This window comes from Callithrix jacchus, chromosome 19 (genome assembly GCF_049354715.1).
Source record: "Callithrix jacchus isolate 240 chromosome 19, calJac240_pri, whole genome shotgun sequence".
Taxonomy (NCBI): domain Eukaryota; kingdom Metazoa; phylum Chordata; class Mammalia; order Primates; family Cebidae; genus Callithrix; species Callithrix jacchus.
Window position 1 is genome coordinate 47989896 of NC_133520.1, and position 15590 is coordinate 48005485.

Genomic DNA, 15590 nt, shown 5'->3' on the forward strand with positions numbered 1-15590 from the left:
CTATTACAATTTACAACTCAAAATCTTGAGTAAAACAATATTTTACTGGACAATATTTTCATGGATATTTTTACAGATCAATATATTGTTATACATATCACCAGATCAATATATAACATATATAGAGGGCTGGGCACAATGGCTCACACCTGTAATCCCAGCACTTTGGGAGGCTGAGGTCAAGAGTTCAAGACCAGCCTGGTCAACATGGTGAAACTCTGTCTCTGCTAAAGATATACATTGTTATATAATGTTTTATATATATAACTATATATTGATCTGGGGATATATAAAACAATGTATTGATATATATTCATCTGAAAAGATAGCCATGAAAAATACATCCAAGAAAATATTGTTTTACTCAACAACATTTTCATGGATATCTTTCCAGATCAATACATTTTGACAGCCAGTACCACTTAATATTATAGATATAGAATAATTTTTATTGCACATTTGTGACCTTTCCATTTTTTGTCATGACAAAGAATGATTAAATTCACTTGCACATGTATTTTTCCCTGTCAGTTTCACCTTATTTCTGTAAGACAGTACCCTCCCACCCCCAACCCCAATTTAAAACTATATAGATCAATGAATGAAAGGCTAAATAAGAATGTTTTCGAAGTATGTTAATATACTTTTTCCTTTTTGCATTTCCATTTCCACATGAATAACCTGCTTTGCCACAGGTATCATTTGCATCCAGGAGGATTAGGATTACTACTGAAAGGATAAAATGAGAAAGACGCCCTCTATCCAGCTTTCTGCAGGCAAGGTAGGATTTTGAGAGATCAATTAGACATAGGGTTAGGCAGTAGCCTGTAGAGGCGTGGGATGACATTTTAACTGGGTGAGGCCCTGACAGGACAAGGACCTGCCTCAGGCTCCCACAGCAGTCCTTACTGCCTGGGGTGAACTGAACAAGCGATCAGCGAGCCCAGAAAGCTATGCCCCTGTTCTCTGTAACCATCCTGGCCAGTTGGTGTGTGTCCACCCACTCTTCTGTGTTTCTAGCCCTGCAACTTGGCCAAGTGACTCATCCTTTCTGCTTTAGTTTTCCCCATCTGTAAAATGGGAGTCCTGATACTCAGTGAGATCAACTATAGAGAGTGCTCAGCTCTGTTGGTTGACTTAAAAGAAATCACAAAATGGCAGCAATTCTTATATTTAAAAAGCCAACAAGTGTGCAAGGACAGGGTCCCTGCTTCCTGAACACCCTCCCAAGCTCTCAGAGGGCACTAACTGTTGGCATGTTCCCCATTCCTAGTCCAGCTCAAATCAGCCCTGCAATATTCCTGAGCAAACAAAACGAATGTCCAAGTAGGGACAGGGCTTCCACAGCAGCTCTCCAGATGCCATAAAGCCTCAGTGGCGTGAGGTGTGTGTTGTGTGTATGAACTGAGAAAAGATGGCTTGGTATCTCCTAATACTAACATTTTCTGTTTATTTCTCCTGTAGCTCCTGGAGATTTTGTTTTATAAACGCGAATACTACCCTATATTTATTTGTTATGTAAATTTAACAACTGTTACAACCTCAGTGACTTGCAATTTTCTTTTTTAGGTTCCAGGATACATGTGCAGAATGCGCAGGTTCGTTACATAGATATAAGTGTGCCATGGTGGTTTGCTGCACCCATCAACTCATAACCTAGATTTTAAGCCCCACATGCATTAGCTAGTCATCCTGATGCTCTCCCTCCCCTCACACTCCCCCACCCCGCCGGCAACAGGCCCCAGGTGTACGTTGTTCTCAATGTTTAATTCCCACTTATGAGTGAAAACATGCAATATTTGGTTTTCTGTTCCTGCGTCAGTTTGCTGAGGATGATGGCTTCCAGCTTGATCCATGTCCCTGCAAATGACATTATCTCATTCCCTTTTATGGCTGCACAGTATTCCATGGTGTATATGTACCACATTTTCTTTATCCAGTCTATCATTGATGGGCATTTGGGTTGACTGCATGTCTTTGCTATTGTGAATGCTGCAATAAACACGTGTGTATATCTTTATAACAGAATGATTTATATTCCTTTGGGTATATATCCAGTAATGGAATTGTTGGGTCAAACTGTATTTCTCGTTCAGATCTTTGAGGACTCACCACAGTCTTCCACAGTGGTTGAACTAATTTACATCCCCACCAACAGTGTAAAAGTGTTCCTGTTTCTCCACATCCTCTCCGGCATCTGTTGTTTCTTGACTTTTTAGTAATTACCATTCTGGCTAGTGTGAGACGGTATCTCGTGGTTTTGATTTGCATTTCTCTAATGATAAGTGATGATGAGCTTTTTTATTTTTCATGTTTCTTGGCCACATAAATGTCTTCTTTTGAGAAATGTCTGTCCATATCCTTTGTCCACCTATTTTTGTTTTACGAATACTATCTTGTTTTCTGAATGCTAATTCTTGTTTTAGGAATACTAATACATCTTATTTGTTGTATAAATTTAACTACTGTTACAACTTCAGTGACTTGCACTCTACTCAATATCATGAAATATTCTTTTCGTCTCCTGTAATTCTTTATTTTGCCTGAATTCCATCTCATCTATTATTAAGATCAGATGCCCTTTTCTTTCATTTTTTTCTTTTTACTGAGGCAAAGTCTTGCTGTGTTGCCCAGGCTTGAGTGCAGTGGTACAATTTTGTCTCACTGAAACCTCGACCTCCCAGGTTCAGGCAATTCTTCTGCCTCAGCCTCCCAAGCAGCTGGGATTACAGACATGCCACCACGCCTAGCTAATTTTTGTATTTTTAGTAGAGATGGTGTTTCACCATGTTGGACAGGCAGGTCTCAAACTCATGACCTCAAGTGATCTGCCTGCCTTGGTCTCCCAAAATGCTAGGATTACAGAGGGGGCCCTGCACCCTGTCTGTGTGTGTTTTCTTAGTATTCCATTAGCCATCCTTTCATTTCCAACCTTTCCAAATAAAGTTGTTTCAGATATGCCTCTTAATGTCAGCATAATTTATACTGTATCCCTAATATGAAATTATTTTAATTTTAAATTGCGAGACCGTCCATTTATATATATTAAGCAAATACACTGGGCCTTAGTTTAGGTTTTCATTGTGTCATATTTTAGGTTTTCTGTTTCCATGCTTTTTTTTTTTTTTACACCCATTCATTCTGTGGTCTAATTTTTCTCATTGACTGCATGTCTGTGTCTGTGTTTATGTCTCTGGCTCTTTAGCAACCCTTTTCTTCTTTTTATTAGGCTGGATCATGCATGATGAAAAAGGTAGCATGTTCCTTTTTCTCTCACCAACTTTCTTCTATCATCTTGTTTCAGTGAGTGTTATTATATTTCAGTGTTTACTTTTTGGCTGTTCAATATTTATGCTTCCATTACTCAAATTTTCAATCTTAAGAAAATCTTTGACTTCTGTTTCACAGAAGGCAATTGGAGTACCTACTGTACCTTTCACTCTTCCTCTTTTCCTCCAATTTTTGTTAGATATATTCTGCCTGTTTCTTTTATTTTTAGTTTTTCTATAGAGTCTTGTTCTCATTCTGTTGCCCAGGCTGGAATGCAGTGGGCATGATCATAGCTCACTGCAGCCTCAAACTCCTGGGCTCAAGAGATCCTCCCACCACAGGGTCCCAGCTTTTGAAAATACTAAAGTTTGGAAAATCATTCCAACGTCTTCCATTGTGATACAAGAGTTCATGTTTTTTCAACCTCTTCGAGATTTTCTTTGGGTAAGTTATATTTTGTAAGGAAGATGCCGATTGCTTCTAATTTTTCTAGAAGGAATAAAGCTGAATGTCATTTTAATAGGTACCCTCTTGTCTACTTGAAAAGGGCTTCTACCATGAGATAATTGGTTCTTCTTTAGTGGGTTGAATTGTTTTCTTTCTGGACTGAAGTGCTATCAGTTAACAAACTAGCAAATTCCCACCCCTTTGCAAGCTAGATTTAAGAAAGAAGCCCACGTCCCATAATGGGATTAATTGTGCTTTCCAATTACAGAGACAAGGAACCATTCTGGCCCACCTTGAGGTCCACTGAGTACCCACTGTCGAGGCCCTCTAAGAGTCCACACAGCAAATATATAGATACAGATGCTTTGTAAGGATAATGAGGGTTTACCAGCTGTGCCTCTCTATTTTCACAATGGAGAATAAAGACCTACCCCGACTGTCTTTTCTGGAGCTCTCTGGTTAACTCATAGATTCCAAGGCATCTTCTACCATTCAGAGTAACCCAGAACAGGAATTGAAAGAGAAAGGCGTCGGGAATGTTCATTCAGGATACTGTCTTTTCAGAATTACTTCTGGTCTCCCCACAATTTACTTTGGTTTGAGTCTTATTTATAATGATAGATATGTATTAATATATGTATATATTATATAACTATAGGATCCTAAATGTACCATAAAGAGTAATGATTACATAGTCATGACTAAATTATAGTGTATATGTACATACTGGGATAGTATGAAGCTGTCAAAAATATAAAATATAAAAATACCTACTATACATCATCAAATGAAAGCAGAACACAAACCACATTCGTATTTTGTAATGTACAGTTGATTCTTGAACAACATGTATTTGGATTGTGCAGGTCCACTTATACATGCATTTTCCTTCACTCTGCCACCGCTGAGACAACAAGACCAGCCCCTCTTCCTCTCCCTCCTCCTCCTCAGCCTATTCAACATGAAAACAAGGACCAACTTTCTTGATGATCCATTTCTACCTACAGCATAGAAAATATATTTCATCTTCCTTATAGTTTTGGGTTTTGTGTGTTGTTGCTGTTGTTTTGTTTTCTTGAGACTGAGTCTCACTCTGTCGCCCAGTGCAGTGGCACGATCTTGGCTCACTGCATCCTCTGCCTCCTGAGTTCAAGCGATTCTCCTGCCTCAGCCTCCTGATCAGCTGGGACTACAGGCGCATGCACCACCCCCAGCTAAGTTGTATATTTTAATTTTGTAGAGACAGGGTTTCACCATGTTGGCCAGATACACCTGCCACAGAATCCCAAAGTACTGGTATTACAGCCGTGAGCCACCATGCCCAGCCTTCCTTACAGTTTTCTTAATAATATTTTTTCCTCTAGCTTACTTTATTGGAAGAATACAATTAATACACAAAATGTTTATGTTAGGTAAAATCTTCTAAGTATTTTAATATTTTATGAGTTAATCAACTATATTATAGGTAAGGTTTCCAGTCAACAACAGACTATCAGTAGTTAGGTTTTTGGAGAGTCAAAATGGAGATTTCAATTGCATGGGGGAGGAGTATTGGTGGCTCCTAATCCCCATGTTGCAAGGTTGTATGCATTTATACGGTAAAAGAAAAAGATTAGGAAGGAAATTTATCAAAATGTTGGTATTCTGCATAATTAGGTATTCTTACTCCTACATATTTTTTGTATTTTCTAAACTTTCTAAGGTAAACATGCATTGCTTTCAAAATCAGAAGAAATAAAATACGATTAAAGGACTAAAAAAATCTAAATAGCTCTAAATAACTACTTTCAACTTTGTTATAATTATTACTCTAAATAATATGTTTTCTTGCATGTTAGATATTATTTATATGAAATACACTATTAAGACTATAGTGAAATAGCTTCTTTTTGTAATTAGGAAAACTAATGTTCTCTATTTTCTGCACTCACTGGAGATATCCACACCATAGACCTAATGTAGAAATAAAGTCCAGTGGCCTCTAGCGGTAACTCTGCAAATACAAGTTCTGCAGGACACCTTCAAAGTTCAGTAAGTATTTACGTTTATGCTGCCAATCCTATGCTGTTACGGGACACCATTATAAGATTATAAAATGGAATTTATTAAACATACAGAAAATTGGTCTTTTAGGGTAAGTGTTTTACCTAAATAGAAAATAATCTTTGTTAATGCTTGTAAAATATTTAGAAGATTTTACCTAACATATACGTTTCTATAGAGAGGAAAAGTAAAAATTTAAAACTAATCTAACATTTTAAAAGCATTGTAGTGCTTGTATTATAGTTGAAGCCAAATATGACCTTGTTTGAATATTTTTACATACTATTTAACATCTTTTCCTCATCTAATAATACTGCTATCAAAAATCAAACTTGAATTGAGGCAGCATACAAAATATGGGGAAGGGTGATTGAATCCTTAGAATTTCCTAATAGTAAAAAAATGAAATAATACATTTGTTTGTTTTTTTAAATGAGCCCTGAATAACACTGTCAAGATGCCTATCCTCAGATGAGTAGGTATAATCGCAGAAACACATGTCAAATCTTTATCTACTTAAGGAAACAAAGTTTCGCCTTTCTAAGATGAAAATTAGTTGGTAGTTTAATATCATTCCAGTCATCTTTCTCAAGTTTCAGAATCTTCATTAAATGATCAACAGAAACATGCAATTGGTACAGTCTGGCTCTGTGTCCCCACCCAAATCTCATCTCAATTTGCAATCCCCACGTGTCAAGAGAGAGGTGATTGGATCACGGGGGGAGTTTCCCCTGTGCTGTTCTCCTGATAGTGACTGAGTTCCCATGACATCTGATTTTTTTTTTAAATGTTTGACAGTTCCTCCTTACACTCATTCTCTTTCTCTCTCTGTCACCTGCTGCCATGTAAGACCTGCCTGCTTCCCCTTCTGTCATGATTGTAAATTTCCTGAGGCCTTCAGAGCCATGCAGAAGGGTACGTCAATTAAACTTCTTTTCATTATAAATTACCTAGTCTCAGGTATTTCATTATAGCAGTGTGAAAATGGACTAATATAGCAATTATCATAAAAATGATTCAACAGGGTTAAGGATAAAGGTCTGCCTATAAGAATGGATGTATAAATGTATCTTTGAGACAAAGATCCCGGTGTGCTTTACCTCATACTGTAACCCAAAAACATCACAATATTTATGGTCACCATACACTGTCAATGCTTAAGGAAACAGGAAGGAGCTGGATGAATGTGTTTTAAGAACTATAAACCACATGAAACACCTTTCATTTGATAATGCATAATAGGCATTTTTATATTTTATATTTCTGACAGTGTTGTACTATCCCAATATGTATGTATATGCTATGATTTATGTAATCATTACCCTTTGTGTAATCATTACTCTTTGTTGCACATTTAGGTTTTTCTATAGGCAGGTTTTAATGGTTTTGAAAATGGGTTTTACTGGAAAAAAATGGATGTAAGAAAAACTGATAATTTAGAAATACACATGAAATATGCTTACATCATTTATTTTCTCATTTCTAACTTCAAAGAAAATGTGTCAGAGTAACGTTTATAGAACACCCAAATAATATTTTCTCTCTCACCCAAATAATATTTTCTCTCTCACCTTGGAAGACCGGAAGGTAAATGCTGTTGATTTTACATCAGCTTTCTCTTTGTCCATGAGTAGAAGGTTTTTGTCTTCCATGAGACTCAAGTATTTTCCTGTTGTGACATGGCGTAGTCTGAATGGCTGGCCCCATCTTATGTGGCTTCCACTCCACCTAATGAAAACAGTTAGGATTTGATCCAATAGCACCTACACTCATAGAAGGAGTAGCTATCAAAACATATGTCAGACAATGAACAGTCATATATATTGTCTTAATGTTCTCAAAAAACGTAGGATGTTAGTGATATTAATTTCATTTCACAAGTAACAAACTGGCTATTGAGAGTGATTAAGTAATATACAAAGTCACAAAGCTTATAGTAAGTAGAAGTTAAGTTTAACTCAAGGTGTTCAACTTTAAATGCCATACAATTCACACTATACACTATTCTATGCAGAAATAACTAAGAAGTTGTGCTCCAAGTCAGCCTCTAATACAGATTAGTCAACCTATAATGAAGAAGTGCAACATCAAATATTTTGGCATTTACTAGTTAAGAACTGTTGTTGTATTTGCATAGACTTGAAAAAATAGTAGTAGTATCGTCAACATCTAAGTATGATTATTAGTTGGAACTCATATATATAAGCTGAAGTATATAGACTATAGTTACCTGACAAAAGAAATGTATTCTTACACTTTAGATTTTAATATTGTGAAACAATTATATTATTAGAACCTGATGACCAAGAAAATGAAAATTCTAAAAATGTCAAGAAAAAATGTAATAAACCGAAAATATAGACAGTTTCGGTAAAAAGATAAGTTATGATCATTAAAAATTTGCTTGGAAGGATACTGAATGTTCTTAATCTGCAGAAATGATAAATGTTTAAGATGATGGATATGCCAATTACTCTGATCTGATCATTATACATTACCTGTATTAAAATATCACTTTGTATCCCGTAAGTATGTACAGTTTTGAAAATAAATGACTTTCAGGTAGGATAAAATAGAAAAATCAAAATACAGGCTGTTATTGCTTTGCACATTACCTTGTTAATTTCAGGTTGTGCATTTGGGAGCTTTAACCGTGCTAAGGTGTAGCGTGATGAGAGTTCTATTGTGTATGACTTTCCTTAACGCTGTACCATGCAAAGTGAGGACAGCCCATACATATCATAGCTCAGAGACATGCTTAAGATCAAAGCAGGCCAGAAAACTAAAATCAAATGAGTAGAGAAGATTTAGCAAGCAAATAAACATCAAAAGGAAATAATGACAAATTTGGTATTAGGTAAATTCCAATTTAAGGCCAAAAAGCACAAAAGGTATACAGCCAGATATTTTATTTAAAAAAAAGTGTATACTCTAAAATGAATGCAGGTTGTAAAGTTTCACATGTCAACAACAGACTGAAAATAAATATAAGGATACATTTTTAAAAGACAGTTTATAGTAGATGATTTTGTCAAAACGCAATGAGTCAAACAAGAAGTAAATATATGGAGGGTTTCAATATAATCTTATTAATTACTAAACTTGTTTTTTTTATAGACTCATTAAAAAGGTTTGTGTTCTACAAATTGAGAATACGTTTTGTCAAAGCTAGCAATCTTTTGGTAAATTATAAATCAATTTAATGTTGTTTTTCTAACCTGGATTTTTTATTTGAGATATTAGCATAGAAAATTAGCAGTAGAATTATGTTATAATAAGTTCATTTTCACATGAATTTGTTATAAAGATAATTAATTTGGAAAGTCCTCCAACTAAATTAATAACCATGTACTAATAAACCCAGATTACAGAGTATTGTCTTAAAATGAAATTAAAGTTCATCTACCAATAATAGCACATTAAAACATTTTTATTTTGATAATAAATGAGCTTTTAAATATTCTCCTCTTATAAAATTAGGGGCATTGTTTTCAAATACTATGAAAACTACAATTATTATTTTTTATTTTATTTTATTTTCTGTCACCCAGGCTGGAGTGCAGTGGCGTAATCTCGGCTCACTGCAAGCTGGGTTCAAGTGATTCTCCTGCCCCAGCCTCCCAAGTAGCTGTGATTACAGGCTCATGTCATGACACCCAGTGAATTTTTTGTATTTTTAGTAGAGACAGGGTTTTACTGTGTTAGCCAGAATGGTCTCAATCTCCTGACCTCATGATCCACCTGCCTCAGCCTCCCAAAGTGCTGGGATTACAGGCATGAGCCACCATGCCTGGCCACAATTATTTTTAATATTTGTTTCCATTATTTGAAAAACAACAAAATATTTGGAAAATGTGAGGTTTGGAAATAAGAAGTCACTTCCAAATAACAATTCATCTTAATCATGATAGATGAGGATGTTATTCATTTTCAAAATAGCTCAAAATTTTGACCAGATACATACTATTTACTAGGATATCTGGCAGGTGTTCTAGGCTTAGTTCTATTCAATTGAACTCATATGTATCAGTGCTCCTTTCAAGGCACTAAGAGGATTCTGGTAGAAATGGAATGAATGTGGCCAGTTTTTGGCAAAAACACTGTGAAGTCTAAGCACATCTGCTTCCTTTCCAGCCACTCAAATTAGCCGGGTCTCACATGCCCAGACCCCCTTCCTCCCTCACCCAAGCTAAAGAGGACAAACCCAAAAGTATCAAGAGGCAAGAAAATAATATGCAGTAAAAACTAAAATTAGCAATAGTAATGGGGTTTTATAAAGCAATTTCCTTTGGTAACATCAAAAAACTTGTGCCCTACGTATTATCGATATTTATTCAAAATTATCTCAAAGGGAATTGGGGAATAGTGAGTAATTCTTTATGATATGTCACAATTTAATTTTATTTGTGTCATAAAAATAGAACTTGAACTATATGTAATTCATATTTTTTATTTCAATGATTATTCCTATTACAGGAACTAACATACATCTCATTTACAATATCCCTATAATTTTGCCTTAGAGTAAAATATGAGAGCATTTTCTATTAAATTTAACTTCCTGTATTAAAATGATTTATTGAAAAGGCCATGATACTGAAAAACTTTTGACAACAATAGTTTTATTTGAAAGAGTATGCACTATAAAATATATAATGAATGGGCCACATCAACTACAACAAATATATGGTTTAGGATCTCATTGGAGAAAAGAGAATATACCAAATAAGGAATATAAACATTGGTATTAGGCAACATAGTTCTATCATAAACAAAAGCAGGATCTTCACTATAAATTCCTAAATATAAAGCAAAACTACTAATTATGTGGCCATTGCATATAATAAGACATGTAAACTTCCCAGAATGGAAGGGATTTAATTTAAAATAATAAAAGAGCCTAAACTGAACGTAGCTCAATTTGCATATTTGCCAAAGTCATTTAAAGAGTCAGTGTAATCTGAAAAACTTCTTGAAATAATTATATTTGAATCTTACAAATGAATCTCCTACTTTCCGGCTGCTAGGCAGGAGGGTGAAATTTAATGAAGGGTCACAGAGCAGAGCACAATATCTCTCTTTAAGCTGCTAAATGGTTGAAAAACTACCTGCTCTGCCTTCTCTGTGGTGTTCCCCTCAGTGGCATCTGGACTCTGAGAAGTAATTAGCAACCCCTTTCCCCTGTGGTTGGCCATAAGATCATGTCCTTTCTATATGTCAATCACCCATAATCAACGTGAAAATAAACTTCAGGCTTCTATTTCAAAATACAAACACAAGCAACAGTAGAGAGACAGAAACAAGACTACGTCATGGAAGGTCTGCAGAAGTTTGCAGAATAATCTAGATTTATGTAGTCGCAGCTCATCAAAAATATTAACAATGAAAACAAAGTCCTGTTAGGTTTTCAGAAGCTCTTGTGCTATTTTTTTTAACCAAAAATAAGACAGATTTAGAGTCTCTACAAGAAGATATATATTTCTTTTAGCATTCAGTCATGAAGCATAGGTATTTCTCTGCATTTTGAAAACACACAATCTGTTTTATAAGGGCTGTACAACCTCTCTAAACTGCACTTAGAGTATTTAATTACATATATAATTAGTCATTATTTATACAATTAATTTGTATAAACACTTCTTTAATCTTTCATTTTATAATACACAAAGTAAAAAATGTGAGTAATACTTACTTTTTTCTTAAACTATCTGAATAATTACGAAGCATATAAAACCTATGAGTTTTTTCTTTGTTTGCCTTAGAAATCTGTCTCTTCTTTTTCCATCTCACTATGATATGCATTTCCAATAAAAATTTTCTTTTAAGTTTAGTGTTCACCAAAACTAATATCAGTTTAATATTTAGGTAGATTTGATCAATTGTGCATTTATATCAAGGAAATTTAAAATTATCAGTTGGTTCTTAATGACAATACAGAAAAACCTTTTAAAGTTATAGACTTACTAACATGAAAAATATAAGAAATTAATATGAATATTTTTGTTGCACAGGAGTAGGATGTAATGAAAAGGAAAAACTTAATAATATATATTTTTATTGTTAAAGAACCATTTTCAATAAACAAAGGTAAGTGTTAAATCACAGCATTACTTTCCATTAGTTGGATACTTCAAAAAGGGTGACGTAACCACTTTATTTTAAAGTGTCACTATTTAAAATACACTAGAAGTTATATTCTAAACATCTAAACTGATAATGAAAGGATTTCTATGTCAACCTCACAATGTTCAAGAATGTACAAAATTTTTCAAAATTATTGTATAGGAAACATGAGCAAAAACAACTGAAGGCCACTAACTATTCTCGTCACCATCAGACAGGCAATAGTCTCAAAGTAAAAGGTCTATAAAGATAGTTATACTAGAGTAAGATAGCCCTCATTCCCACCCATGGAGTCTGTTATCCTAGACCAATGATCTCTTTAAAGCCCAATACAAATCAGTTATCATCCTAAATCAATAGTGTCTTATTGATTGATTGAGACAGCGTTTTGCTCTTGTTGCCCAGGCAAAAGTGCAATGGCGTGATCTTGGTTCACTGCAACCTCCACCTCCCGGGTTCAAGAAATTCTCCTGCCTCAGCCTCCCGGGTAGCTGGAATTACAGGCATCCACCACCACACCCGGCTAATTTTTTGCATTTTTAGTAGAGACAAGGTTTCACCATGTTGGCCAGGCTAGTCTCAAACTCCTGACCTCAGGTGATCTGCCTGCCTTGGCCTCCCAAAGTGCTGGGATTATAGGTGTGACCCACTGCGCCTGGCCCAATAATGTCTTTAAAGCCCAATGCACTGGGAAACAAATACATTGAAAATTTATTGCTTTTAGGCAAAGGACTAAAGCTTCCAATTATTAAAAAAAAAATCTGACATTCTAATTCTACTTAAAATAGTCCAAAATGACACCTTTCTCATCATATCGTATTTATTTACAGGAACTAAAAGGAAATATTCAGTGTTTTTTAAGTAATCAGAAATTCTTTTTATATATTTATGCACCATAAATATTAATATATAAAACCTCTCATTACTATAATGAATACACAGTGACTTTTATAGCAATGAAGATTTGTTCTTGGCTATCAAATGATTTTTAAGTAAATATAGTGACTTCCAGTAATGACTCTGTACTATGGCTCATGTTCAAGTTTTCTGTTTTAAATGTGCTTTTAGAGGGTTAAATCCATAGTTTGTCAGATTGGAAAGGTGTGACAGGCTTGCAAAGAACTTGTTTTGTCTCCAAATCTTATATTGCTCTCTCCTAGTAGCCCTTTCTGCCAAGAGATGCATGGTCTGGGATGAGATGATATTAAAAAGGGAGTGAGGCTAAAGACAAAAGCACACTGTACAAAATTACTGCTTATTTCTCAGGTTTGCCAGCTGGTGAACTGAAGCTAAGGAACTATAAAGGTAGGTGGAAGGAAAGAGACCAAAGAGAAACACCCCACCACTTTCTCAGTGTTTCCTTTGTTCACTTGCTTGCTGTAGTTTACAGCATGACCAGCTGACATAGAAGCACAACACTGAGCCATTTGATACACTTAGTGCATGGGGCTGTGTTTAGAAGTTCTACTTACGCAACTCTTAGCGTCTCTAGTCTCCAAAGGGAACGTGCATGAACAGACACAGCGCCACCTTCATAATGAACGGTTCTGTTTCAACAAACAAAAGCCCACATGTGAGTTAAACATGTTTCATTCTTTGGAATCTAATTTTTTGAAGCTAATTAGAAAAGCAAAGCAAATAGCCTGTGAGTGAACAGTTAAATTTATACTTTTTGCCAGGAGACAATATAGCTGGATTAAAAATAACCAAAATAACAGTAACAGTGATCAATCTAAGTTTTCCCTGAATTAAAACAACGATTTAAATATATTGTCTCTTGCCATTTTCTCCCTCTAATCTCATTCATATTTTCTCCCATTCATATTCTCTCTCCTCTCTCTCTCTCTCTCTCTCTCTCACCTTACTCATCTCACTTAGGTCCATGAAAGTACTCTGTGATAAGTTTAGGTATAGTTTAAGGTAACATTATTTCAACATACACATATAACTATTTGTACTTCCAAATTCTGTTTTAGATTTAAAACATTTTAAAGAAATGTAAGAGCAGTAATTCTTAATATTTTAATATAGCAATCTGCAATTTATATCAAAATATAAATATCCAAAAAGGAACTTCTTTGGATGCATATCACACACACCCCAGTTCCAAAACCCTCATAATAATGTGTTAATATGCCATACATAATGCTAAGTAAATGCCATAATTATCCAAGTTAATGTCTGCACCAATGCCTTGAGATACAAATTAATGTTTGCACCAGGGCAAAGCTGATGCACATGCCCTGCTTCTTTCCTGAGTGTTCACTATATTCCTCTCTATAGGGTCTGTCTTACGTAAACACATGAAAGCCTGTCCTGCCTTGAAAACAGTGATAATACCATGTCTACTCCCGTCTAGTTCCAGTGGACTCCAATCTTGCTTCCAGACCCATTTCTCCAATGAAACATATTTCGCTGAAGTTTCACTGGATGTTACTTTTTAATACTGAGGAAACTCCAAGTTTTTCTAACACCATTCTCACCTGCCTTTCCTCCCACCTGTTTAGATATTCCTTCTTATTCTATCTTTCTCGTGGAACATTTCAAACATACACAAAGGTAAGGAGAATATTAAAATAAGTCCCCATACACCCCGCACATGACATCAACAACGATCAACAGAGGTATAACCGCGTTTCACTGGTAACCTGTACTTACCCCTCCACATGCAGCTCTAAGAATAATTTTTTGATATTACAAAATATCTAGTCTGTGTTTGAACTGCCCAAGCTGACTCACAGATGTTTTTAATTTTCTTCTGTTGCCTTTTCAAATCAAGTTCCAAAAGAAATATCAGTTAGGGACCTTAAGTTTGTTTTATTCTAGAATAGTCCTGATTCCTCTCCTATCTTTCCCTTTTGCCATTTATTTGAGGATAAGTAGTCTGTGCCGTATGTCCAGAGGACTCTCTACATTCTGGATTTAGCCGGCAGCCTTTTCCTATGGTGTTTTTTAACATGTACCTCTAAATTGGTAGTGAGATCTAGAAATCTAGAAGCTTGTCCAAGTTTGAATTTTTGGCAAGAACATTATACAAATAGGTGTTTGCACCTCCCTTTATAACACAAAAGGGGGTATTTAGTTGTCTATTTCTTTAGATAAAAATTGACCAGTTGGTTTGGGATCACCCTAATCCATCCATTAGGACCTAAGAGTTTTAGGTATTAGGCTGGTGCAAAAGTTATTGTGGTTTTTGCCATCGGTAACCAATGTCCGCGGCAGTGATTTCCAACTTTTGCTGCATAAAGTACTCACGTGGAGAGTCTTTAAAATCCTTACGTGCACCGTCACCAGTGACATTAAACAGACCTGGAGTCACGACTTTAAAACCTCTCCTGCTGGTTGCAATGGGAAGCAAAGCATTGGAAAGCACAGTCTGTACGTTACTCCACCGTAGCACTACTGATATTTGGGGCTGGGTGATTTTCTGTTGGGCTGTCCTGTGCATTGCAGGAGGTTTATAGCCCTGCCCTCTATCGACTATAGAAGCAGTAGCCAGCAGTAGTCCCCCACCAGCTGTGACATCCAAAAGAGGTCTCCAATATTGCCAGATGTCCCTTTGGGGACAAAGTCACCCTCAGTGTAGAGTGACTGACATACGTAAGTGGTTCTCAGTCTTCTGTGAGGTAGAATCGTCTCCCTTTGAGGGCTTGTTAAGACCCAGATTGCTTTTCTCACTTAACATAACATCCTCTAGGCTCAACCAT

At 35.7% G+C, this 15590-nt stretch overlaps 1 protein-coding gene across 23 annotated transcripts in view; it reads right to left on the reverse strand.

Moving 5' to 3' along the window:
- Positions 1-15590, reverse strand: part of RYR2 (ryanodine receptor 2) — a 781807-nt gene that overhangs the window by 396746 nt on the left and 369471 nt on the right. For all 23 annotated transcript variants that reach the window (XM_035280524.3, XM_035280523.3, XM_054248004.2 and 20 more), the window contains 2 exons: positions 13356-13430; positions 7332-7488 (listed from right to left, as the gene is read on the reverse strand). In XM_035280524.3, the coding sequence (XP_035136415.2) occupies positions 7332-7488; positions 13356-13430 (232 nt within the window). The remainder of the gene's footprint in view (positions 1-7331; positions 7489-13355; positions 13431-15590) is intronic.